Source organism: Pipistrellus kuhlii, unplaced genomic scaffold (assembly GCF_014108245.1).
Source record: "Pipistrellus kuhlii isolate mPipKuh1 unplaced genomic scaffold, mPipKuh1.p scaffold_m20_p_3, whole genome shotgun sequence".
In the NCBI taxonomy this organism is placed as follows: Eukaryota; Metazoa; Chordata; class Mammalia; order Chiroptera; family Vespertilionidae; genus Pipistrellus; species Pipistrellus kuhlii.
This window is the reverse complement of record NW_023425529.1, coordinates 106665932-106692351: the sequence shown is the minus strand read 5'-3', so window position 1 is coordinate 106692351 and position 26420 is coordinate 106665932. Positions and strand designations below refer to the sequence as shown.

Below are 26420 nucleotides of genomic sequence, written 5' to 3'. Positions count from 1 at the left end.
ATGTTTCTACAGAAGAAGATCAATTGCTTAAATTAAATTTATCACTGGCTTTAGGATAAGATATGCCAGGGGAATGTTTCCATTGCTTTCTCCCTTTCCCTGGCCCTGTCAGGTCCCCTTCAGTGATGCTGGGAAATAAATGTTCCTTACAGAGAACTCAGCCAACTCACAATTTCCTCTATGTACTCAATTTACGAGATTGATGAAATGCTGTAGATACTATACTATGGGCTGATTCTATTCTCGCATGCCGGTCATTTGCCATCTCCTGGTATGTGCATAAAATGCAAAACACTTTAAGTATTGTCTAAAATGAAACAAACTGCCTCAAAATACATGTATGTTAATGATCAAGAATTTTATCACAGGCGCCTTCCCATCAGCATGCTAGAGTTGACAAGATATTTTTTGAAAGATGACCCGTTTGTGTGAAAGGGTGGGTGGAAATGGGCACTGCAGGCAGGAAGCCTGCATATGCCCAACTCTGCTGAGCAAGACTCATCTCAGGTGACAACAGCTCACCTAAAATTAAAGGGTTGAACTGAATAATTTCGTGTTGTCTAGTTTTAAAGATTAACTTTTATTCCTTATTGTGTCATCAAATATTTCATTGTGGTTATTTTTAAACAATTAATGGTTAAATTATAAAAATCTGTTAATTTCCCTAACCAATCATATTCCTATTTGCTAGGCTTATCTTTGAAACTATTAGCACACAACTATGATAGTCTAACCTCTCATTTTCTTTGCAGATTCCAGTCCATGAGGCAAGTTAATTGCATAGCTGATATATAGCTCAGTATACAGAATGCACTCCTGTAGCATCAGACACATTTTCAATTCACTGAATTATGCCTTTTAAAGCCTATAGTAAAATCTGCCATTTAAAAATGTCTCTTAAAATGCAGTCCATCCAGGAAGGCATTCCAGGGAAATCATCTCAGAAGCTTGACAAAAATGCAGATTTCTGGACTCCAGAATCTGCACTTCAACACATATTCTGGTAATTCTCCTATCACCACAGTTTTAGAAATATTGGCTGATAGAGATGTAAATATAAACTAGAAACTTTAAAATAACTATTGAAAAATGGGGCACAACTCTGAATATTAATTTGGGATTTTTATATGATTTATTAACTTTGATGTTTGAAAGTTGCATAAAATATTGCACCTTAAGAATTTTCTGACAAGCTTTCCCTAGCTATACAGTAAGCAACATGACTGTTAAGTACAGTGCACGCTTAAAAAATGTGCTCAAATCTCTAAAACAAACGCATAAAAAATACAATAAGCAATTCACATCTTTATCCCCTATGGTTAGGCCAAGATGGCTTTCGTGTTTTTGAAGTGATCCACAAAGCCAAGATTGAGGTTTCAGAGAAAGGCACCAAGGCGTCTGCAGCCACAGGTGTGTTTGTAAGGGGAACTGAGCTGTCCACATAGCCCCACTGCTGCCTGTATCTATTATATACTTAGCCAGTTCAATCTTCACACTTGTTTCCTCCTGAAAACCCCAAGTGCAGGCGTGGTACAGCAGTTAAAAAACATGTTAACAGAGAAGTTTTTGGAAAAAAAAAAAAAAAGATACCCATTTTAAAGATTTGTACCATCATCCCCACAAGGAATAGTCATTCTGGAAAAATAAAAAATAAAAAAAGGGTTTAATTTCCCCAATTTCACCCCATCCTAATCAAAATGAAAACTTAGGATGCTTTTTCTTCAAAATCAAGGGACTTCATATCCAATTTTAATAGTAACTTCCTTCAAATGAATAGAAAATGCAATGGGGTTCTTCTGTTTTTCTTTATTATTGAAAGTAATACAGATGTCCACTTTTAATGGGGTTCTTCTATTATCTTTCCTGCAGTGCTATTGTTAACCAAAAAGGTCTGATTCCTACTTTTTAAAGCAGATTGACTATACATCTTTTACCTGAGAGCACAACACAGTATTAGTGTTTTTTGTTAGAATTCAGATAAATTACTTATCAGCCTCTCTTTAGCAACAAGGGCTCATTTATCCACAGTAGCCTAACAAGCATTCCCTCTAGCTAGTTTCCATGGTGCTGTACATCCCAAGAAAGGAGAACATTTCATAACTAAATAGGAAACTAATAATCTCTGTAGCTTTTCACCATTCTCTCTCAAGCTCATTTGTAGTTGATGTACCTTTTAAATATTCTGATTTCTACTTCTGGGGAGACGTAGAAAAATCATGAAAGTAAAATAAACGATAAGTTTTGACTTTTTCTAGTTGTTGCCCAGTTCATTGTCATTGCAGGGTAAAAAGACAGTTCCTTCAGACCACTATAGTATCCAAGAAGTCCTCTGACTCTCAGCAACCCTAATGGTCTAGTTACTAAATGCCTATACTAGATTTCTAGTCTTTCTGTTGTTCTTAAGTTTGCTGAAAAAAACAAATGTTTGCCTTTGTAATTTTAATCCCTATACCTTAATTTTTTTTAAGTGGTATAGTACAGGCAAATAATTATAGTACAGCACATAAAAACAAGCCCAGAGGTCCTTAAGTGTCACCAACACTGAACAAAATATTCTAATTATTCCTCTTAATGTTCCTCCTCCTCTTATGGCAATTATTTATCAGCCTAGGAAGGAAAAGAGATTCTCAGTAAAGAGTTGTTGGCAAGTGTAAATGTGTTAAAAAGAAATAGTATCGAAGAAGACTAATAAAATCAAGCAAAAGTGGATCTACTTTATCTAAACATCAGGCATTATTTTTATTTATGGAAAGAAAAGTCAAAAGTTAGAATCACGAAAATTAGGCATAGGCTTTACACAATTAAGGAAATATTGTCAACATCATTTTATCTGAGAATCATTTGCTGCAACTTGTGCTAGAAATCAAAGGAACAATTTTGTGACAAAATGAAAATGATCATTTTGGGACTATTTGGGGAGAAATGGTCCATCAACAGATATGTCCTGTTAGTAATCATCCCAATGCCATACATATTAGATGAAAATGTCACGTTACCACACAGAACAGGCAACAGAGAGCCCTCTCTTAGAAAGGATACATGTCAAAAATGAAAGATGACAGCTTCTATTCCCTCAATAAAGACAGACAGGAGACTAAATTCGAACAGAAAAGTCAATGTCAAAAGCTGATAGTCAATAAAAGTTGATGACAATTTTTTCTTGGAATTTAACTGCATAAAAATGACCATAAAATCTTCGAAGAAGTAAAGGACACACCACCATTTTGATGATAGGAGTTTGTAGAATTGCCTTAGTAAACAGAGAATGAAAACATAAGGCTAATCCAAAACCAGTGACATAATGTGCCACACATCTATAGTCCCTGTGAATTAATTTACCTCTCTTTCTCTGAGATACTTACCCACATCACACAAGTGGATGGACACTCTTCTGATGACAGGGGTATTGAAGAGATAAAAATGACTCTAGCCTTCAGTATACCAAGTTGATCAATCTTACTAATAAGGGCAAATAATTATTCATCAATTGACAAATTGGACCATTAAGAAAACCTCTTACTCTCAAGATTTAACTATTGAAAAATATAATTTGTCCAGCCTAGTCATCTTCTTTGCTTATAAGAATCCTACAGTATTTCACTAATTGAAATATAAGCCATTTCATAAAATGCAGAAAACTTGATAGAGGTGGGGTATTAAGCTTGAATTTCAATGGATTTCAAACCTTGTGACTAGATTTTCGGATGAGGATGTAGAGTATTGTGGCAGAGATTGATAAAAAGAGATTGAACAAACTGCTGCTTTACAACTCTTTCTAGTATTCATCCCCCCAACAACAGATGAAAGGTCAAGAGTCTAAAGGATTAGTAGTTCATAAGCAACCTTTGAAATGAAAATCAAAAATTTTTTAAGGACACTAAACATTGGCATAAACTGAATCCCTTTCTTAAGAATTCTTAAGCATGAACTTTTATCTGAATGACTTGTACGTAATCCCTTCCATTAATCTCAGAATATAAACATATATATAATTTAAGATCAGACAATATATTCTGGATTTTGTGTAACTCTTGCTGAATTTACCAGTGTGATCATACAGAATTACCTAACAATTCCATCTATTAAATGACATCGTGCTTTACTTAAAGTTAGTAGAGGTTAAAAAGGTTTAAAGAATTGCATATGAAAATACTATATAGCATTATACATGCTTCTTTTTCTTGACAAGGTTTATCTTCAGTATTGGGAGAGTTTCAAATCCCCTAGACTAAAAAAATTAACAGATCTCAAACATGTTCTTCACTTTCATCTATGCTTTTCTTCATAAAAAGTTAGTTTCATTACCCTATACCATTGAAATGTAAAAACTGTTCTACTAAAGTGTAAAAAGGGTATGTAATTTTCAAATGTTATGAACCTAAAAATACTTTAATTTTACTATAATTTTTTATAAATTTATTTCACCCACTTAATCTAAATGCATTTTAACCTCCTTTTTCTACTGACTATCCCAAAGCACTACAAGGCACAGCAGTGATATATGAATGTTGAGTCAGGTCATATGGTCGTGTCCTCAGTAAGGATACGAGACCACTTTACTGAAGGTTGACAATGAATAGTGTTTGTTTTTCCTTGTCCCAGGTAAACGGGGGTAATGCAAAATGAGCCAAGTCATCATAATATGTTTCCTTTTCATTTAGCTTCAAAAAAAAAAAAAATTAAGAGTTTATGTGTGAGAATAGCAGAGAAGAACAAAGAGATCCCCTTGAACTCCCAATTTGTTATGGGACTTTTGTAAGCATGGAATCAAGCTGTTAACAGCTAGATATTTCAGAGTATGTGATGTGCCCCAAACTTACAACTCCCTAACAGTTTCAACTCTGAGCCATCCACAATCCTAGTGAGAAAGGAAAAGGCATTGAAGGGAACTAAGGAAACCAATAATGTCCAAAGGTATCTGCTTTTTAAACAGCTTTTAAAGTATCTGCCTATCTGCTATAGATATTGTTGATTCCATTCTCTGGGCAGAAATGGGAGTACTTTGGCATGACCCAAAACAGCTAAGAACATATAGAAAAAAGACAATGCAGATTATGTACCAAGTAATTACAGTTACGTTTAACAAATATGAACTTCAAGTGGTGTATTTTTTCAATGCTAAAAAGCAAAGCTTTTAAAATTCCATTATCTTAAGATAGTTTTAAATGATTTCTTTAAATGTGATTATTTCCTAAACCACACAAGAGTAAAATAGAGCATTTATTGATGGAATAACAAAAGTGCTTTTCTTAAATATTCTTCAAAATACATTTGTACAACTTACAATAATATATCCAAAATAACTGTATATACAAAACATTACCTAGTTTTAATGTATGTGCTTTTTTCCCCAAAAATTACAAAGTAACTTCTTTTTTATTTATTTTTTTGGCAAAGTTCAACCTTAACAGAGGTGACAATTTTAAAGGTTGGTTTAAGAAAATAGAACCTGAGGGAAATTGACACGCAAGAGTCAATGACAAGCAAGAGATTTGAAGGAATATTTTTAGTTTGTTAAATAAAAATGTTTTTTAGAATGATACTTTTCACATTACAAAAATAAACCAAAATGAAAAGGTCACTGTAAAATGATGAGAAAGATTCTGTAGACTTGCTCTTAGTATTTCAAATAGCCAACAATGCATGTCAAAAAAATGAATGCAAAATCACAACAGTCTTGTATTTACTTTGTATTTGGAGAAGATATAGTGAAATAAGTGGCCACATTCTGTTTTCTTTTAATTGCTATTAATATGGTTGATCTGATTGGCTCTTCGATGAATTTCATCCAAGAAATTCTCCAGTTGTTCTATTAGCATTCGTTTTTTAAACCTGTATATAAAAAAAACAACAACAGCACTCTCAATTCCTTTTTAATGAATAAGTTATATATCAGTATAAAGTTTTTCTTAAAACAGAGAAGCTGCCTTGGGCAGATTTTTCAAAGTGAAATAAAATTAAAAATCAACTTTATGATATATAAAATCTCCTGGAAGACTAGAAAATTATTTTTATCAGTACTGTATTTTTGTTCCTAAAAACAAACAATCCAGGCCTAAGTACAACGGGAAAGAGGTTATTCCTTCTACGATAAAACAGAAAAAGGTAAAACCTAATATATACAGGATTATTAATATTGCAGCAAAATTAGGACTCCCAAAGTAATGATTCCAATAGCTTCTTATGTTCTTTGAAAGCTGAATGTTAAAAGGAATGTGAACAAAGTATGAATATAATCCTTCACAAAATGTTAGATGAAATGAAAGCTGGGTAGTAGCACTTAAAAGCCTCAGTGTTCTGTTATAATTTGAAAGCTAGCAAATCAAGGATAATTAGACATCTTTAGTATAGAATATAATGAACAGTTCAAGTTCAAACTGCAACTAAAAATTTTGTTTCAGTAATATAGTACACTGAAACTGCATTTGTCTACATAAGCAATAATACTGCTGATGCTTTTCAGATATCCCAAAACATTATACTCACTTCTTCTCTACTTGTAACTACTATAAAATTATATAACTCTCCAAAACAGCAATTTTCAACCTTTTCATCTCACGGCACATATAAACTAAATAATTAATCTGCAGCACACTAAAAAACACATTTTTGCCAATCTGACCAAAAAATAGATATAATTTTCATTCATTTAAACTGATTATTGTTGTGATGGCTGTTGTCATTTTTTAATTTGACAATGTAAGGGAAAAGAGGTCAATGCCCCTGACTAGTCAGGTATTGCAGAAGTTTTTAACTTCTTGAGGCACACTGGTTGAAAATTCTAAAAGGTGGCAGAAGTAAAAGTGCAGGCACCAGGAATATAGCTAAATCCATGATGATGTCCAAGATGACAGAATACAATGTAAAGAGCAGAATAGGTTAAATACTCAAAACAAATAATGTGAGAAGTTATCGCCTTATCTTGCACCTTCAAAGTAGCCTATGCCATAGCCTCTCTCTTTCTCTCACACACAAACACATGCACACACAGAATTAACTGCTCAATCCAAAACCAACTTTGAGTGTAGCATGGAAGAAACTGAGGGACTAATTAAAAAATGGGTATATTGGGAAGGTCAGATAAGATAAACTGTTTTCTTAAAATACTAAAAATCTTAAAGGAAAAATAAAACAAATTTTTATATTCACTAAATTTATAAAACTATGCTTTACAGTTAACTGCACTATGGAGTTATCATTTAAAATCTTGATTCACATTCCTTGTACTAAAGTTCATAATAATCCTGGGCTACTGAAGCAATCAGGCCCATTTGTCCTACTCTGGTCCCCTTAATTACAAGTTTTCCCCCATGTAAATAAGCTGCATTAAAATATTATATTGCCTTTTGAAGTTATTACTAATCAATGATTAATATTAATAGTAGTCCAAATATACAAAGGAGAAAAATTAGAGGCTATTAAAATATACAGACACCAAAAGCCACAGAGTGGGAAAGAAGAATTATGCAAGTATCTGTACTTCGTAAGAAGAAAAGATTCAAGTCTAAAGAATTTTTGTGTGGCTGTTTTTAAGTGAACTTTCAATAAATTATAAAAGAGAGAAGTGCTTATGTGTGTGTGTGTCACATACATGAATAGCACAATAGATACTGTCAAAATACTTCTTATAATGTTCTATAGATTATTTACCTTGATGCTTCTTTAATGACATTTTGTAAAAATATTAGTCTCGTTTGTAAACTGCCTTGTACGTGCTTCAGTAAAGTGAAGATTCTTTCATATTCTTAAAAGAAAAGAGAAAAATTAAGTGGTTTTCATTTGCATTCATATTTAATATTTTTCTATTGCAGTGTACAAGATATTCTAAGACAAAACAAAAGATATTCTACATAAAATTTTCACTGCTCATTGAAGACTTTAACTTGCCAAACACTGCTTTTTTAGTAAAAGTTCTCATTAAAGTACCAGATCTTAGAAGAGTGAATTAATAGCTTTTTGGTGTTGCCATTGAAAAGTAAGATTCAAGTGGCTTAACAAAAATCCACCTTATAATGAAAATTCTAAACTATAGCCACCATGGGGAAAGGGGATTGGGTACTGGGGATAAAAGGAGGAAAAACAATAAAACAGATTAAGAGTGGCTATTTCAGTTTCAAGTTTCCACACAAAACTCTGCTAAGGAGTATAAGATCCTAAATGGCAAGGACTGAGTCTTAACCATTTCTGGACCATCATAACAAGTGATCTGTCAACATCTTCTGAAAGAATACCAGTTGATACTGATACTTTATCCCACAAAGTTCTTTTGTTTTCATATAATAGATAGCTTTCATAACTAGTTTTGTTTTGTTTTGTTTTGTTTTTTTTAACCTAAACACATCCCTGGTCACCATAATAATTTAAATCTTAAAACACAGTGGTGGGCACTATGCCAAGAACTTTAGAGATATAAAGTCATTTAATATTCCTAACATCTTTTTGGGTTTGCTGCTACATTAAAATTTCAGTTGCTAGCTAGGAGAATATTAAGACTATGAGTTTCTGTCATGGTAGGAACTATACGTAATTTATCTGAGTTCTCTTCCTATGTTCTCAGTCCCTTCTACTTATCATAGTACTTTGGATATAGCAAGCGGATATTTGTCAGTTTTTGTCAGCTGAACAAAGAGTCAAATCCCACATATCTATATAAATATATAAACCTAAGCAGCGTTTGATTGGTAGCTATGATGCACACTGACCACCAGTGGGCAAATGCTCAGCATACAGGCCTGTAAACATGGAACAGACTGATGAATGATGAATCTCAGAAGAAAGGGGGAGATGGGAAGGGCAGGAAGAGATTAATCAAAGATCTTATATGCATACTGGAGGCCTGATGAATGGATTTGTGCACCAGGTCTCTAGTATGCATATAAGATCTTTGGTGGGGTCCCTTGGCCTGGCCTATTGGGATAGAGCTGAACCAGCAGTCCAACATCTCCTGAGGGGTCCTGGATTGCAAGAGGGCACAGGCTAGGCTGATGGACCCCATCAGCACACGAATCCATATAGTAGACCTCTAGTAGCTTATATACTATTCAAGATTGATCTAGAATCACATATAAGCTTTTAGGTTTTTTTTGTTTGTTTTTTGAGAACACACCAAAAATCTGAGATTTGTGTCTAAGTATACATACTTCTTCCTGGCTTTCTAATCTCTTTCATTATTTGTGCTTTTAGTTCAGTGTTGACTTTTTCGTGGCTTCTGCAATGCATCAATTTCTTTCCTTTGTTGAGTGAAGATGCTGGTATATTTTCTTCAGGGCATTGTACTTTATCTCTTGGCTCCTCATGATTTTCTAAAAATCCACCAACAGTGAGGTCATTAGTTCCTAAATGATCATGACCAAGAGTCTCTGTATGATTTGTTGACCGTTCCAGTAAATTGGCTGGAGAAGATGATGCTGAAAATTCAGTATCCATAGCATTTGGTGTAATATCTGATGTAAGTTGGTCAGCAACATGGTTTTCAACCACATCATCTATTGTTGAATCATTACTGACTTCTGAATCTAAAAACAAAGAGAGGAGGGGAAATTATGAGGAATAATTTCAAAGCACACGGTAAAGAAAACTCAAAGAAATATCATTGCAACAAATTACAACTGATCATTTTCACAGATGCAAACTAACAAATAATGTGATGTGATGCTTAAGCTTTGATAAAGATACGGTGGATTCAATGTGGAACATTCATAATATTTATAAAATCTGTACAATTTTTGCCTTGGGGGAGGGGGGAATAAAAGCAACTTCAACTTTTACTTCTCTGTTTTTCTATGGCAATTTTATTGAACAAGTATGGCTTAATGTTTTAGGGAAATATATATGATCAAGATTGTCATGCTTATCTTTTCTAGCTCTAGCTCATTTCAACATATAGCTGTCTTATACATCTGTTGTCACTTAGAGACCTAAGTAAACACAGGGAGTTTAACATGTTCAATGGTCTTCAGGGAACATACCACCAAACAGGTCATTTTACGGTACACCCTTTTCTTATACTCATCCATCTGGTCTTCACTACTGGAGTAATGCAGAACAATCCAGTGCGCTTCAGCTCATTAGACAACTAGATTTAAAAACTTGCCACCTTGCCATTTACATTAGATTATTACACTTACTCCCCATAGTAAGTTGAATTCTAAGTTCCTTGATTGCTCACTAAACCTCTAAGACAACAGCTGAATTCATCACTTCCCTCACTTACTGTACAAAATGTACTCATCCCTACAAAAATCCCTTTAACTTCTGATTCCCTCCTAAATCCTATTCCAGAATATGCAAACTCTACTGAATGTCTTATAGAACTCATTTCTAATTGAAACCAGCTCTCCTGCAAAGAAACTGCTCTCCTTTTCAGACCTGAAATAGAAACTTTCTCTTAAACACTCTCCATGAGTGTGGACTGATTCTTTCAACTCTCAGTACCACCTCAAGATCCTTTTTCCATGTACTCTTCTTAAAATTCTTGCTCTTTTGAGGCTCAACTGTGTCACTTTGCTCATCCTCTCTCTCCTCATCACTATCTTTAATGATACCTCCAGTACCTAGTTCACAACTTCCTTCCACCCCTATATGTCCCTCAGGACATCATTCTAGTTCCTTACTACACAAAGTGTGGTCTGTAGTCAAGAAGCATTAGCACTATCAGCAACCTTTCAGTCCCAGCAACCTCCCCAACTATAGCCCTGTCAGAAATAGCTGCTTGAGAGATTAAGATTGACAGTGGTCAGACAGGCTAAGTGGAAAGATTGGTTCCACCTGCTGGTAGTCAAGGCTGTGGAGATAGACACAAACAGAGGACCAGTGGACCACTTGGAACTTCAACAACCTAACAGGAAACTGAGAAGTGGCAGACAGTTCAGAAGAGTGGCATCTTAAACCAGCCCTAATGGGGCATTAAAACTTGGCAGAAATGAACCACACTCCACTTTTTCATTTTTATTATTATTTTATCTTTTTTCTTTATTTTTCTTTCTTTCTTTTTTTACCTGTTTACTTTTTATTTCTTTTCACATTATTTTTTCATCATTCTATTTTTAATTTTTTATTTTATCCTATTTTTCAAATTAATTTCCCTTTTTCTTTCTCTTTCTTCTTATACATTCTTCCTCTTTCTACTTCCTCTCTACTGAATTGAGGTACTCCCCATTTTGATCTAATTCCTTAACCTTACCTTTCTGTATATAAGCTTGGCCTCTACCGATTCTGCCTCCACCCTCTTTTCTGGGTGTTTGGTATTTGTATTTTTGGTTTATCTGTTCGGTGGTGTTTTATCCATATACATATATATTCTCCCCCCTTTTTCTTTTCTCTCTTATCGTTTTTTTTCTCTCTTTGATATCATTTGCATTCTTTTCACTCCCCTAAATCTCTGGTGGTCACTTATATTGGGGTTATCAGTGTCATGAGTACATTTGTGTTTTATTTCCTTTGTGTCATGTCTTGTCAAGTGGCATTTTGTCCTGTTTGGTCAATGTGGTAGAGAGCGTGCCACATAACCAGACACCCAGAGAGGAGACTCTATCCACGAATGGGTCAATAATGCTCCAGACCCAATTACAGAGGCAGGAAGATGGTGGCAGTGAGTGTGAAAGTGAGGGAGTAAAAGGGGAGTGTGTGGACGTTTGGGGTGTGTGTGTGTGTGAGGGACAGTTTGGTCCAGCAGGACCTTTGGGGTATGAAGACCGGGCTCGCCTAAACAGGCAGCCTCTACTATTGTTGCAAACAGTCCTGGGGCAGCCGGCTTTACTGCAGAGGCTGAGCCTTCTTGAAGTGAAGAACTGCTGTGATGGGGAGCCCAGCCTCACCTCCAACCAGGGTGCCTCAGACACCACCCGGGACTCTACAGACACCCAAAGAGGTACCTGCTGCCTCAGCTGAGGTCGCACAGTCACCAAGACTCCAGCCACCCCAGGCATGAGTTCCTGTGAGTTTCAAAGAGTGCTCCCCTGTGGCAAGCCCAATGTTTTAGCCCAGGGCGCCATGACCTCTGAGCAGCTTGCCCCTCTCTGAGTTACAGCAGTCCCGCAACCTGCCCCCATTTAGAGGAGCCACCACAGCTGCAAGCAGCCATGCAAACAACACCTATTAGAGGAGCTGCTGCCAACTGAGAAATAGCCGCTACCGTGACCACCTGAGAAGCAGCCTGTGCATGACTGGACACCTAGATCCTTTGGAAAGAGCAAAAATGGGGAGACAAAGAAACCCCCACAGGAAAGAAAAGGAGGAATCACCAGAAAAGCAGCTAAGGCGGCATGCAATATGTCAAAAATTCAGAACAAGGGTCATACAGTTTGTAAGCTGGATAGATTAAAAAAAAAATCAACAACTTATGTAAGAATCAAGAAGAAATAAAGACTGATAAGCTGCAATAAAAAACACTATGGAAAATTTCAACAGTAGACTAGGAGAAGTGAAGGACTGAATTAGCCAATTAGAAGACAGGGAAGCAAAACATACCCAAACTGAACTGCAACTGGAGAAAAAAATTAAGAGACAGGATGAGAGCCTAAGGGAGTTTTGGGATAACATGAAACAAAGCAACATACAAATAATAGGGGGGCCAGAACGACAAGAAGAGGAACAAGTATTAGAAAACCTATTTGAAAAAATGTTAAAACTTCCCTGATTTGGGGAAGAAAAAAGTCACAAAAGCACAGAGTCCAAAACAAGATGAACCCAAAAAGACCCACTCCAAGACACATCCTAATTATGATGGCAAACGATCAGGACAAAGAGAGAATCTTAAAGTTACATACAAGGGATCTCCCATTAGATTATCAAATGATTTCTCAACAGAAACACATCAGGCCAGAAAGGAAAGAAGGAAGTTTACAAAGCAAGGGACAAAATCCAAGAATACTATACCCTGCAAGGCTATCATTCAAAACTGAAGGAGAAATAAGAAGGTTCATAGATTTAAAAAAGAGCTAAGGGAGTTTATCAATACCAATCCAGCAATGCAAGAAATTCTAAAGGGACTGGTATAAAAAGAAGAAATATAAAGGGAAGAAGGAACTCAAGGCACAGAAAACTATAAACAAGTATATATCCTATCTAATAAAAGAGTAATATGCAAATTGACTATCACTCCAACACACAAGATGGCTGCCTCCATTTGATCAAAGTTGGCTGCCCCCATGTGGATACAAGATGGTCAGCAGAGGACAATCAGGACTGCAAGAGAGGGCAGCTAGGGTGACCAGGCCGGCAGGAGGGCAGTTGGGGGCAATCGGGCCTGCAAGGAAGGGCAGTTGGGGGGTACTGGGCTGGCCGAGGAGGGCAGTTAGGGGTGATTAGGCCTGCAGGGGAGGGCAATTGGGGGAACCAGACCTGCAGGGGAGGGCAGTTAAGGGCAGTTGGGCCGACAGGGGAGCAGTTAGGCGTCGGTTAGGCTGGCTGGCAGAAATGGTTAGGGGCAATCAGGTAGGCAGACGAGCAGTTGGGAGCCAGCAGTCCTGGATTGTGAGAGGGATCCCAGATTGGAGAGGATGCAGGATGGGTTGAGGGACATACACCTCCGTGCACGAATTTTGTGCACCAGGCCTCTAGTCAATAATATCTTTAAACATAAACGGACTAAATGTTCCAAATCAAAAGATATCGAGTGGCTGAATGGATAAGAAAACATGAGCCACATATGTGCTGTCTACAAGAGACCCATCTCAGAACAAGGGACTCACACAAACTGAAAGTGAAGGTATGGAAATATATCTTCCAGGCAAATAGAAATGAAAAGAAAGCTGGAGTAGCAATACTTGTATCTGACAAAATAGACCTCAAAGTGAAGGCCTTAAGAAGAGATAAGGAAGGCCACTTCATAATATTAACAGGACCAAAACAACAAGAGGATATAATCCTAATAAACATATATGCACCCAATGCAGGAGCACCCAAATACGTTAAAACATTTCTGGAAGAAATCACAGGAGAGATCAATAATACAATCACAGTAGGGGACTCTAAAACCCCACTGACATCCAACCCACAAGATGGCTGTCCCCATGTGATCAAAGTTGGCTGCCCCCATGTGGATACAAGATGGCCAGCAGGGGACGATAGTTGGGGGTGACCAGGGCTGCAAAAAAAGGGCAGTTAGGGGTGACCAGGCCATCAGAGGAGGGCAGTTGGGGACGGCCAGGCCTGCAGAAGAGGACAGTTTGGGGGCACCATCTAAACAAAAAAGTCAGCAAAGAAACATCAATCCTACATGACTCATTAGATCAGATGGACTTAACTGACATCTTCAGAACATTTCACACCAAATGCCACAGAATATACATTCTTCTCAAGTGCACATGGGACATTTACAAAGACTACATATTGGGTCACAAGAAAGTATCTCCAAATTCAAGAAGATTGAAATCATATCAACCATCTTCTCAGACCACAGTGGCATAATCTCTCTATATAAAAAGCCCATGGCCCTAATGACCAAAGACTGGCGTGGATGGGCAGGGCTACCAGCACAGCGAGGCGCACAGGTGTGTGGGGCCAAGCAATTTTGTACGCTGGACTTCTAGAATTAGAAATAAAGTACAATAAAAACAATAAAAAAAATTCAAGCACTTAGAAGCTGAATTGCATGCTATTAAACAATGATTGGGTTACCAAAAAGACCATTGATCAGCTGCTTCCTGCACACCCCCTACTGGGGATGTGCTCGCAACTGGAATCAAACCCAGGACCCTTCAGTCTGTAGGCCAACGCTCATCCACTGAGCCAAATCCATTAGGGCTACTGAATACTCTTCTTAGACTACTCCTCTAGCACAGGCAAATGCACAGCTTTAGTTAACTAATTCCATTCACCCTTCAAGTGTTGGTTTAAACAACTCCCTAGTAAAGTGCCTTAAGCCTATACACCAAATTAAGTTCTCAGGCCAAATATGTCCACAACATACTTGACTTCCCTTTCACCACACTTCTAATGAAATGTCCAATGACTTCCTTTCCTCATGCATTATAAGTGAAAACAGAAATCACTATCTTGATCACTGCTATACCTAAATAGCACAGGTATTTAATAATTGCCTGCATTAAACTGAAATTGAAAACCATCTTTCTATGGATATTGATAATACCCCTTTAAAACTATTATTTTAAAATACTTAAAATTTGCAATCAATATTTTAGATTAGTGATCACCAACCTTTCGGAACTCACAGACCACCAGTTGGCAACCACTGTTTTAGATTTTAAATACTAATAAAGCATAATGAAAATATAAAATGTTCATTAATTAAAAAGAATCACAAAATTAATTACATGCCAATTTAGAATAAACATTAACTTCTCTAGAAGCTCTTAGACTTTATCAGTTTGTTTTCCCCCCCGATATAATCTATTTTAAAATCTCTTCTTTGAAGAACCAAAAAGCAGCAATATAATGTTTTTGCTATTGACATTGTTTTAAGCTCTTACTTTTATGAAGAGGAAGGGGTTTAATAAGATCTGGCTGTGCTTGAGTCATAGGTATAGGTGGTCCTTTTCCTCCAATATGATTGTTTACAACTGGATTCTGTTGTCTGCCTCTTAGCAGTGGAGACATACAGCGACGTCTTTTAGGGATCCCTTGCATATTTGGTTCTCCAGGTCGTTTATGTTTATTTTGAGGTCCAGCCACAAATTCATCTGCTTCATCAATCATCATACCCTATAATAAAATACATAATTTCTTTGGATTTATATTCAGTTTTTAAATGGCACAACTAATTCCAATTTCCATAAAAACAGCTCTATTTAATTATGTTTACATTTATTAGGTACTCTATCAGAAAAATAGCTTTAGCTTACTTTAAATTCACAGTACTTAGCATAAACGAATTATATAAGGAAATGTTTCAAATTTACCTTTTTATCCAGCTTAAAAGGGTTGCCAAATGTATGTAACCTTCGAGGCTGATCAGGATCAAGTTCTCTTAGTGGAGAAGGTACTTGCTTGAGATATTCCTGGTAATTCCCCATTTGTGCTATAGGAACACTGTGCACTTGATCTTTTTGAACAAAATAAAGTAACAACAAAAGTTAACACTACTAACACTGTTCTAGTTATCATGTATCCTCTTACATATGAACTAGAGGCTGATGCACGAAATTCATATAAGAGTAGGCCTTCCTCGTTCTTCCTCCTTGGCTGCTGGCCACAGCTTCCCTCTGGCACCAAGGACCTGGGCTTCCCTTGCAGGCCCGGCTTTGTCTGAAGGTCATCTGGTCTATTTAGCATATTACCCTTTTATTATTATAGATGCTACCTAGTGTTTGTTATTTTAAGCAGTCTTCTCTTACAACATACCCTAAATTAATGTGTTGCCATTATAAATATTGTGGCATAAAACTCTGAAATTTTTAAAATGAAGTTTAAAATCATTGATTTTATTTTCTAAACAAAACAAAACAAAAATATTGTAGCTAATTTCAGTGGATAGAATCAGTAATGTATAACCTTACCATGAGAAAGAATGTCTCTTCTACTCTATTCCAAATATACACAATTTAATTATAGCAGAATTTACAGAAAAATCACATATATAACCCTTTTATATATATATATATATATATATATATATATATATATATATATATAGTAGAATGCTTACATCAAAGATAGCAAAAGATTAAATTTTCATCTGACTTTGACATGCCAGTGTCATGCATATGGTTGAAGGAAATATTAGAATTTTCATCTGACTTGATATGCAAGTGCCATGCATATGGCTGAAGGAAATATTAGAATTTGACAATTATTAGCCACCCAGAGTTAAGTCATCAGATACTGGTATCTTATATAATAAAGATGTAATATGCAAATGGTGGGGCAGTGAACTACAAGCGGGTGGCAGAGAGCTATAGGAAGGGGCAGGCCAGCAAGCTATGGGAGGAGTGTGAAGGGGAGGTGGGGAGGGCAGAGCGAGCTCCAGGAGGGCGGGGCAGTGTGCAGAGCTATAGGAGGGCAGAAGCTACTGGCTACAAGCGGCCGATGGAGATCTACAGGAGGGGACAGGACAGCAAACTATAAGGGGGGGCGGGGAGAGCTACTGGCAAGCTACTGGCGCACAAATTCATGCACAGGGCTACTAGTATCATAATAAAATAACTCAGTTTGTATATGTGTCTGCATGTGTGAATGGACGAAAAATCAAGAAAGGAAACTAAGCTGTAACAAAGGTGGTTATATCTGGGGAACAGAATTTGGGGCAAATTCTATAGTGAAGACAGAAAGAAATGTAAGAATCAGGAATGACTTTTTACTTAATTTGTTTGAATTTACAATGAGAATTGTGCAAGAATTCTTTAAGAGTTACAATGTTACTCAACTGTGTTTTAATATTAAGAGAAAAATACCAATATTAAAATAATGATCTAACCTTCATCCTGTCCTTTAAGAAATCTTCGGGTGCTCTTCATAAGATTAAATCTCATTCTTGTTAAGTGATCCAAAAGATTCCGTCTAGGAATGTCATACGCATTTCTAAATGTCTGTGGCTTTAAATCCTATTGAAAATATTCAAAGACAAAAGTTATTTATAAATATAGAATTAAGAGACTAAAATCTCTACCTTGCATATAGGTTTGAAATTAATATATATAAGTTAACTAATTACCTTAAAAAACAGAATAGAATTGTGATGCAATCTTAAAAGTATTGTTTTGGGAACCAAAAGATAAAATTTTGGAAGTGAGCTCAACCAAATCATCTCAAATTTATATCCAACTCAAGATTTTATTATACTTTCTGATTAGAAGTAAACACCCCAATTTTTATTTTTTAATTTTTATTCATTCACACCAGATAGCTATGCTGTATTGGTGGTTGTCATTTTTTAAAAATATATTTTATTGATTTTTCACAGAAAAGGAAGAGAGAGGGATAGAGAGTTAGAAACATCGATGAGAGAGAATCATCGATCAGCTGATTCCTGCACACCCCCTACTGGGGATATGCCCGCAACCAAGGTACATGCCCTTGACCAGAATCAAACCTGGGACCCTTCAGCCCTCAGCCCAAAGCTCTATCCGCTCTATCCACTGAGCCAAACCGGTTTCGGCTAAACACCCAAATTTTAAAGACTTCTAAGATTTTATCTTATGCTTTTATGTATAATGTACATACTATAAAACTACCTATTTAAGTATACAGTTCGATGAGTATTAGTAAATTTATAGTTTTGAAATAATTACCGCAATCTAATTTTAGAATATTTCCATTGTTTCAGAAAGTTCTTTGTGCCCATAATAGTCAATCCCTATTATTAGCCCCAGGCAACAAGTTATCTGCTTTCTGTCTCTGTACATTTCATTTTATAAATAGAATTTTGCAATATCTAAAATTTTCCATCTGGTTTCTTTCACTTAGCATGATGCTTTTTTGATTCATCCATGTTGTTCATGTATCAGTAGTCTATTCCTTTTTATCAAAGTAAAGTAGTATTTCACTATATGGATATGCCATCTGGAAGGTCTCCAGAAGGACATCCGGTTTAATTAGCATATTCCGCTTTTATTATTATAGATGGATATCCAATTTTTCTAGTGTTATTGTTGAAAGGATTGTATTCTCACTTACTGAATTATTTGGCACCATGTTAAAAATTGACTATTTGTGTGAGGGCCTACAACTTCTAGACCAAATTCTGTTCCATTTATCTATATGTTTGTCCTTATGCCAACAACACAAACTGCTGTAGCTTCACAATAATTTTTAAAATTAAATAGTGCAACTTTATTTGTTTCCAAAATTGTTTTAGCTATTCTACTACCTTTACACTTCATATGAATTTTAGAATCAGTTTTTTTTTTTTTTTTTTAACAAGTATTCATAAAGCATTTTAGGATCACACTATGCACCCAAGGTCCTAAGTAACAAATTGTAGTGACTCTACCATTAGCTATATAACTTTAAGCAATCTCTAAGCCTCTGTTTACTAACTTATTAAATAAACGGGTTGGTTTACTTTTTGTCAATACATTCATTCACTCATCATGGACAGCATTTTTTTTTGTTTTTGTTTTTTTTAAACAATAGTTATTGCCCTGGCCGGTTTGGCTCAGTGGATAAAGCGTTGGCCTATAGAATGAGGGGTCCCAGGTGCGATTCTGGTCAAGGCATGTACCTTGGTTGCAGGCATATCCCCAGTAGGGGATGTGCAGCAGGCAGCTGATCGATGTTTCTCTCTCACCGATGTTTCTAACTCTCTATTCCCCTCCCTTTATCTCTGTAAAAAATCAATAAAAAATATATTTTTTAAAAGAATAGTTACTAATTTTTAGAGAGAGTAAGGGAGAAGGGAGAGAGAGAGAAAAATCAATGTGAGAGTGCAACATCAATTGACTGCCTCCTGCATGCTCTCCTCAGGGGGTGGAGATGTAGGGGGGCGGTTGAGACCACAACCCATGCACGTGCCTGACCAGGAATCAAACTGGCAATCTTTCAGTGGACAGGAAGATGCCCAACCAATTGAGACCAGCCAGGGCTGTCTGTTTTAATTCTAAAATTCAATTATTCAATCAAAGTATACTGATCATTATTCTGCAGAATCATAGAAAGTACTTCTGAAAATTTGGACAAACAGTTTCAGTTAACAGGAAATTTTATCTATATTCAATAATGTAACAGAATATAACTAGAGCAGTACTAAATTCATGCAATTATTACCTTATTGAGCAAAGCAACTTGGAACCCAGTGTATTCTTTCATGTTCAGGTCCAGCAGTCTATGAGGAACATCCTCTGAAATTCCCTGGAGGAGTTGTTGAAAATCTTTCCTATAGGCCATTGATAATCCATGTGATCGGCTTCGAACTTTAATTCCAGTTTCCTGTACTACTTTTTTGCCTACAGATCCAATGACTCGATCAGATTCTATTTTGGCCTATGGTAAAAAAAACAATCAAGAATTATTTTGATATAATATAAATTGGTAAATTAAATATTATAGTTTTAATCTTCTATAAACTAAACATTTACATATTTAAAAAGTATATAAGAAATTGAAATCCCAAGTGACATACTTTATGTCAAGTACTTGTTAAACATAGTTTAAACAATGTCTTATGATTTTAAATCATTATTATAACCTTTTGGAGCAGGATGAACAAACAAAACTTATCTAATTTTAAAAAAATGTTTTCATTCATTTTTTTGAGAGGAAGAAAGATCGAAACACTGATGAGAGAGAGAGAGAAACATCCATCAGTTGCCTCCTGCATGCCCCCTACCAAGGACAAAGCCCGTAACCAGCAAATGTGTCCTGACTGGGAATCGAACTGGTGAATTCAAGATGCACAGGACTATGCTTAATCTATGGAGCCACATTAGCTGGGCTAATTGTATTTATTAATACCTACTATACTTAAACCATGAAATGTAAAGCAGTCCTAATTGAAAATATGTATTTCTAATTCAGAGGTGATTTAAAATTAGAAAAAAAATAATTGCACCAATATTTATTTAAAGGCATTAACATATAACAAATGTTCATACATACAGCAAATGATGAGGTAATTTTTCACTGGAAAGCAAATACCAGTATTTTGACACTTTACAACCTGCATTTCAATTACTGGTAGCAGTTAAAGGAGAGATGGCAGAAGTACTGGGAAAATGTTGTATTTTATATGATAGTAATAACTTGGCAGTCAGTTAAACTCTATTGCTGAACTACCACAGTATCTATTAATGTGACTTATGCCCCAAATAACAAAATTCAATGTCTCTTACAAACATTTCAAAATAAACTACCATTTTGAAGAAAAAAAGAAACACAATAGGTTTTAAAGCACAAAACAAAAGAAACTGATATTTTATCCAAGAAAAACAATTTTCTAACATAAATTTCTCAAAACGAAGACTATTCACATAGAGAAAATCTAGGAAGCCATTTCATAAACTAGGAATTATTATTTGAAATTAACATTTCAAATCATAGCATACAATGTTCTTAAGACAGAATAATGTATATATGATATATGTGATTTTAAAATGTATATAGTAATCTAATGAAATTCTTTTAGAACTATCAAGAACTAATATCTGGTCTGCTAACCATCTTAAAAACGATTCAAAATATGTAATGGTTCTATTTTTTAACATTACCTGTTGACTCAATTTTTTGAGGTATGAAATGACACTGTAACTTAGTCCATATTCCATACTGTCTGCTATGAGGTTAGGTGCTCCCATCATTCTAACAGCTTTCCTCAGAGGCTATAGGCAAAAAAAACAACCACCATCACTAGTCAGAAATTTAAGGCTAGATGTGTTATGTCAGTTTTGAAATTTTCTGCCCCCCAAATTTCTCCTTTTCTTCAATAAGAGTAACAACATATTTGTATTTCAGTAAAATGTTTGTCAGTGGTATGAACGGCAGTTTGAAATACTAGTAAAAAGGCATTAGAGACTATAACAATAACACCCAGGATGAGAAAAGGTGAAATCCTGAACTTCTTAGTATCCCTGGAGATAGTAAATTTGAAAGAAATGGCAGGAGACACTGTAGAAGTAGATTTGGTAGAACTTGCATTAGCTAGGCTGAAAAAAAACACCAAAAACACAACACACAGAAAGAAGCTCTGAAGGGAAAATGAGGAGGAAAAAACAGTGTAATATTTACTATGGATATGATATAATGAAATAATACTTAATTGTAACGGGAGACCAATTGAAAACCACTTTGTACAATGAAAAATATCACTAACAGGAGTGTCTAGTATATTTGAATGGAATACAGTGAGAAAAAGGATAATTCGCTGACATATTAGAAAGTGTATAAGCCTTTGTGTACAACTAGAATCAAATCCCAGTTCTGATATTTAATATCCACGTAGTTTTGGCTAAATCTTTGGGTTGCTATGAAATGTAAATGAGTCAACATATGTAACATTTGATATTCAAAGTGTTTCTTCTTTTCACTCTCTTACTAGGCAGGCATTATGTGCTAGACACTCATAAACTTATCACTTAAAACTATAAAATATTATTTTTAAAGTTAAAGAAATTAATGTTCTTATGAGAAACCATTTACAAAGATCAGTTATAGTCAAATGCTATAATACTCCTGAATTAAAAGCAGAAGTATGGTCTAAAAAAGTTACTTTTCATAAAATAAAGTATACTTAATAATATATACATTAATACTAGGTTTTAAGTAATTACAAAATTTATAGTTCTAAAAATAAATGGTTCTTTGAGAATATATACTTATCTTAACCTAAAAACATATTTTTGAAGATTTAGAAACTAATGAAACAAAAAGAATTTTGTACCCTTAGAAATAATTCTGAAATGGCAATTAGAAAACATAGTACAACAATTGAGATTAAAAACCTAAATTCTAAAGCCACACTGCCTGGGATTGAATTCTAGTGCCCCATATATTTGCAATGTAGCCTTAGACAACTTACTTAATATTTTAGTGCCTTAGTTTCCTCATCTGTGAATCAGGAACAATGATCATTCCTACCTCAGAAGATTACTATATAAATTAAATAAGATTAATACCTATAAAGTGCTTAGGATAGTACCAGACACAGTGTAAGCATTGTAATATTCATGATCATCATCATCATCATCATCATCTTGCAAGTCATGAAATATTTCTTTTCCACTATATTTATATTGGTCATTTGTAAACACAATTTTTATGACATTTAATCTATAACAACATTAAATAGAACTTTGTAATGCAATAAAGTATAAGCATAATATAAAACTTTATAACAAGTTCTATTTTTAACAATAATATTCTTACCCCAAGATAGTAAGGAGGCATTGTCTTCAAATAACTTTCGAATGACTGTCTCCATTTCAACGTTGGTTTTGCTTTATGTACTTTAAACAAGTCATCTAAAATGTATAATGTAAATAAATTATTATTACTAGATGAAAACCAGGTCAACTTAGTCTGTTTTCTTATTTAAAAGAGGAAGAGTAAAATGAGATATAAGCTTTTAATAAAATAAAAGTGGTAAAATTTTTGGTTCTGGAATTTTCAATTAGTAATAACATTTTAAAAATTAAAAAAATGCCAATTATGGTATAGAATTACATCAAGGAGGAATCAGGAAACAGATAAGGAAAAACTCTACCCTATATAAACCTAGACATGAAACAGATTTGAGAAAAGAAACAAAGTGTTTTCTATAAAATATACCTACTAATACTTTGACTACAAAATCTGAATAATTTCATAAAGGAAAATTAGTTTTCTCCAAGAGTACACCTCAAAAATTATAGACAGATGATCCCCATAAATTAACTTTAGGTTTTTATCATATTACTAGAGGATCAGTGCACAAAAGTCATGCATGAAGGAGTCTCCTCAGCCCAGTCTGCACCCTCTCCAACCCGAGACCCCTCGAGGATGCCCAACTGCCGGTTTAGGCCTGATCTCAATCCTGGACTGCTGGTTCCTAACTGCTCACCTGCCTGCCAGCCTGGTTGCCCCTAACTGCCCCCCCGCCCCCACTCCCTTGCAGGTCTGGTCGCCCCCAACTGCCCCCCTTCCCACCGGCCTGGTCGCCCCTCACTGCCACACCACGCAGCCTGTTCAGTGGTTCAGTCATCCCTCACTGCCCCGCACAGCCTGCTGTTCAGTGGTTTGGTTGTCCCTCACTGTCCTCCCTGCTGGCCTGGTCACCCCACATTTGGTCGTCCATCGGGTTGTTTCAGTCATAATGACTCCTGGATTTTTATATATTAGGATTTTGGAGCAAGTTAAATTCTTTTTAAAAAATAAAAATATCTGCCAAGTGAAAATTAAGATAAATTCTTACAAGAAAATACACTTAGATTTTATGACTATGCTTCACAAAATGTCTTATTTACCAAATATAAAGCCTACATTACTAATTCTAACTATGTAAGCAATCTAACTTAAATTCATATTTAATCTAACTTAAAGAATTAGAATTTTTTTTTTTTTTTAAATCCTCACCCAAGGACATGTTTATTGATTTTAGCGAGAGACAGCAAGAGAGAGAAACAATGATCAGTTGCCTTCTATATGAGCCAACCAGGCATTGAACCCTAGAACCTGGGTATGTGTCCTGACTGGGAATCAAACACACAACCTTTTGGTCTACAGAACAAGGCTACAACCAACTGAGCCACCTGGCCAGGGCTAGAATATTTAATTTAGAAATTTAAAATATAATACCTTCATAAGTTGTTGACTCAAAGGTGATTTGACACTGCCTTTCAATTTACCACAAACATATAATAAAACAACCTTTGACAGATTTAAAATTTTAAAGACACTTTCATTAATTTTTAGCAGATAAAAAACTCAGAGAACATTCCTATGTATGCTAAGCCACAGAGAATGTGACAAGAATGACTTACCTAAAAGGGGGAGGAGAACTGGGTAATTGTAAGGCATCACAAATAAGTTGACACAGTTCAGTGCTGTACTGGCTTTCAAGTAACCAAAGGGATGACCAAGTTCACTATATTTTGCACTATTGCTCACATATACCTGTTAAAAAGGAGTGGTTAAAACTTATTACTTTTTAATCCTTACATGAAGATACATTTTTACTGAATTTGAGAGGAAGGGAGAGGTAAAGAGGGAGAGAGGGAGAGGGAGAGGGAGAGGGAGAAAGAGAGGGAGAGAGAAAGAGGAGGAGGGAGAGAGGGGAAGAGAGATAGAGAGGGGGGGAGAGAGAGAAAGAGAGAGACAGACAGACAGACAGACATCGATTGATTGCCTCCCACATGTGCCCTGATTGGGACTGAACCTGAAACCTGCTTATGTGCCCTGACCAGGATCGAACTCAACCTTTTGGTGATGACTGTTACAACCAAATGAGCCACACTTGCCAAGGCAAAACTTCATATTTTTATGAAGATTAAAACCTTTACAGAATGTTTATATAAACTATTGATTATATTTAACTTTTTAAGAAACATTTAACTTAAATTGTTCAGCTCACCTGCCAACAAGTTTGAGGAGATTTCCTTTCCAGGATAAATTGAGTCAGTGGTGAAGGTTCCAACTCATATTTGTCAAAAGGCAATTTGTCAATAACCATTGGTTCACAATCTGTACAGGAAAACTTCACTACAGGATGAGATGTACGCGGTGGCTAGAGAAGAAAATCTTATTACTATTTACATAAAACACCAGAAAGAAACTCATTTTCAGTATCACTCACTACCAAAATCACTTACTTCCTAAGTTTTATTAGTCAGAGTTTAAATTACTAAACTATAGAATTTATTAGTCATAGTTTAAAATACTATAGATGAAAAAAAAAATACTTAAAAATGCAAAGCTTAAATTATATAATATTCAAAAGAAAAACATAAAACACTTCAAAATCTACATAAAATGGAAATCTTTTTAGGTTTACAATGTAAAATTTTGGAATAAGTACTCATTGTGTTTTATGTCCAAGGAAGAAACAAGGAAGATACAGAAACCTTCCATTTTAAGTCCTCACTTGTAGAAATTCAAAATTACTTGTATAGAGTAGTGTTTTCCAAACTGATCATATACCTTCAAATTTTTGAATATACAATTAAGTTAGGACAAAATATACATACACACATACATATATACATATATACATACATATATACATATATACATACATACACACACACACACACATGTATTTACTAGAGCCCGGTGCACAAAATTGGTGCATTGGATGGGGGGGGGGGGCATGCATCAGCCCAGCCTGCCCTCTCTCACAGTCTGGGAGCCCTCAGGGGATGTCCTATTGACAGCTTAGGTGGGGAGCAGGCCTAAACTGCAGTCTAGCCACCCTCTGCAGGCTCATCAGGGGAAGGCGTCACTCCCATCATCCCACTGCTGCTGCCACTGTCAGTCGCCAAGGTGTTTTCATCAACAGGGACTCCAGTCCCTTCACCACAAAAAAATGACAACTTTCTTTAGGCATTTTCAAGATGTCTCTTTCATAGGATATGACATTTCTTTCTCTCTCTTTTTTTTTTATCCCTCACCTGAGGATATTTTACCATTGATTTTTAGAGAACATGGAAGAGAGAAGGAAAGACAGAGAGAAACATCAGTGTGAGAGGGACACTTTGATTGGTTGCCTCCTGCATGAGCCCTGACATGGGCCCGGCCAAGGAGGAGCCTGCAACCTAGGTACATGCCCTTGATCAGAAGGGCAGGATATGACATTTCTTAGCCCCTCCAGCAGTGGAACTTTGTGTTTTCCCCCAGGAGTGAGGTGGAAAAACCCTAGAGCACCTTCTTGGATTCTTATTACCCAAGTTATCAAAAATGCTGCGAGTGTCATACAGGGAGCTTGGCCAATGAGCTGTAGAAAAGGTGTTTCCTCTGTAGCTCACATGCAGAGGCAGGCGTGCTGCGACACTGTCTCCCAGAGGTGGCAGCCTGGGCATGGCCCCCTGCCTCTTCGCTCTGGGGCTATGCCATCCAGT

At 35.8% G+C, this 26420-nt stretch overlaps 1 protein-coding gene across 9 annotated transcripts in view; it reads right to left on the bottom strand.

Moving 5' to 3' along the window:
* Positions 1 to 1791: 1791 nt before the first annotated feature.
* Positions 1792 to 26420, bottom strand: part of INTS6 (integrator complex subunit 6) — a 94208-nt gene continuing 69579 nt past the window's right edge. For 4 of the 9 annotated variants that reach the window (XM_036454535.2, XM_036454537.2, XM_036454539.2 and 1 more), the window contains 11 exons: positions 24938 to 25090; positions 24348 to 24480; positions 22756 to 22850; positions 21102 to 21212; positions 19663 to 19878; positions 17375 to 17501; positions 15861 to 16003; positions 15432 to 15663; positions 9141 to 9515; positions 7651 to 7744; positions 2712 to 5832 (listed from right to left, as the gene is read on the bottom strand). In XM_036454535.2, coding sequence (XP_036310428.1) covers positions 5739 to 5832; positions 7651 to 7744; positions 9141 to 9515; positions 15432 to 15663; positions 15861 to 16003; positions 17375 to 17501; positions 19663 to 19878; positions 21102 to 21212; positions 22756 to 22850; positions 24348 to 24480; positions 24938 to 25090 — 1773 coding nt within the window. In that variant the 3' untranslated portion in view covers positions 2712 to 5738. Of the gene's footprint in view, positions 2409 to 2711; positions 5833 to 7650; positions 7745 to 9140; positions 9516 to 15431; positions 15664 to 15860; positions 16004 to 17374; positions 17502 to 19662; positions 19879 to 21101; positions 21213 to 22755; positions 22851 to 24347; positions 24481 to 24937; positions 25091 to 26420 lie in introns of those variants that run through there. The other 5 variants (XM_045588643.1, XM_036454538.2, XM_036454540.2 and 2 more) reach the window with 5 other exon arrangements.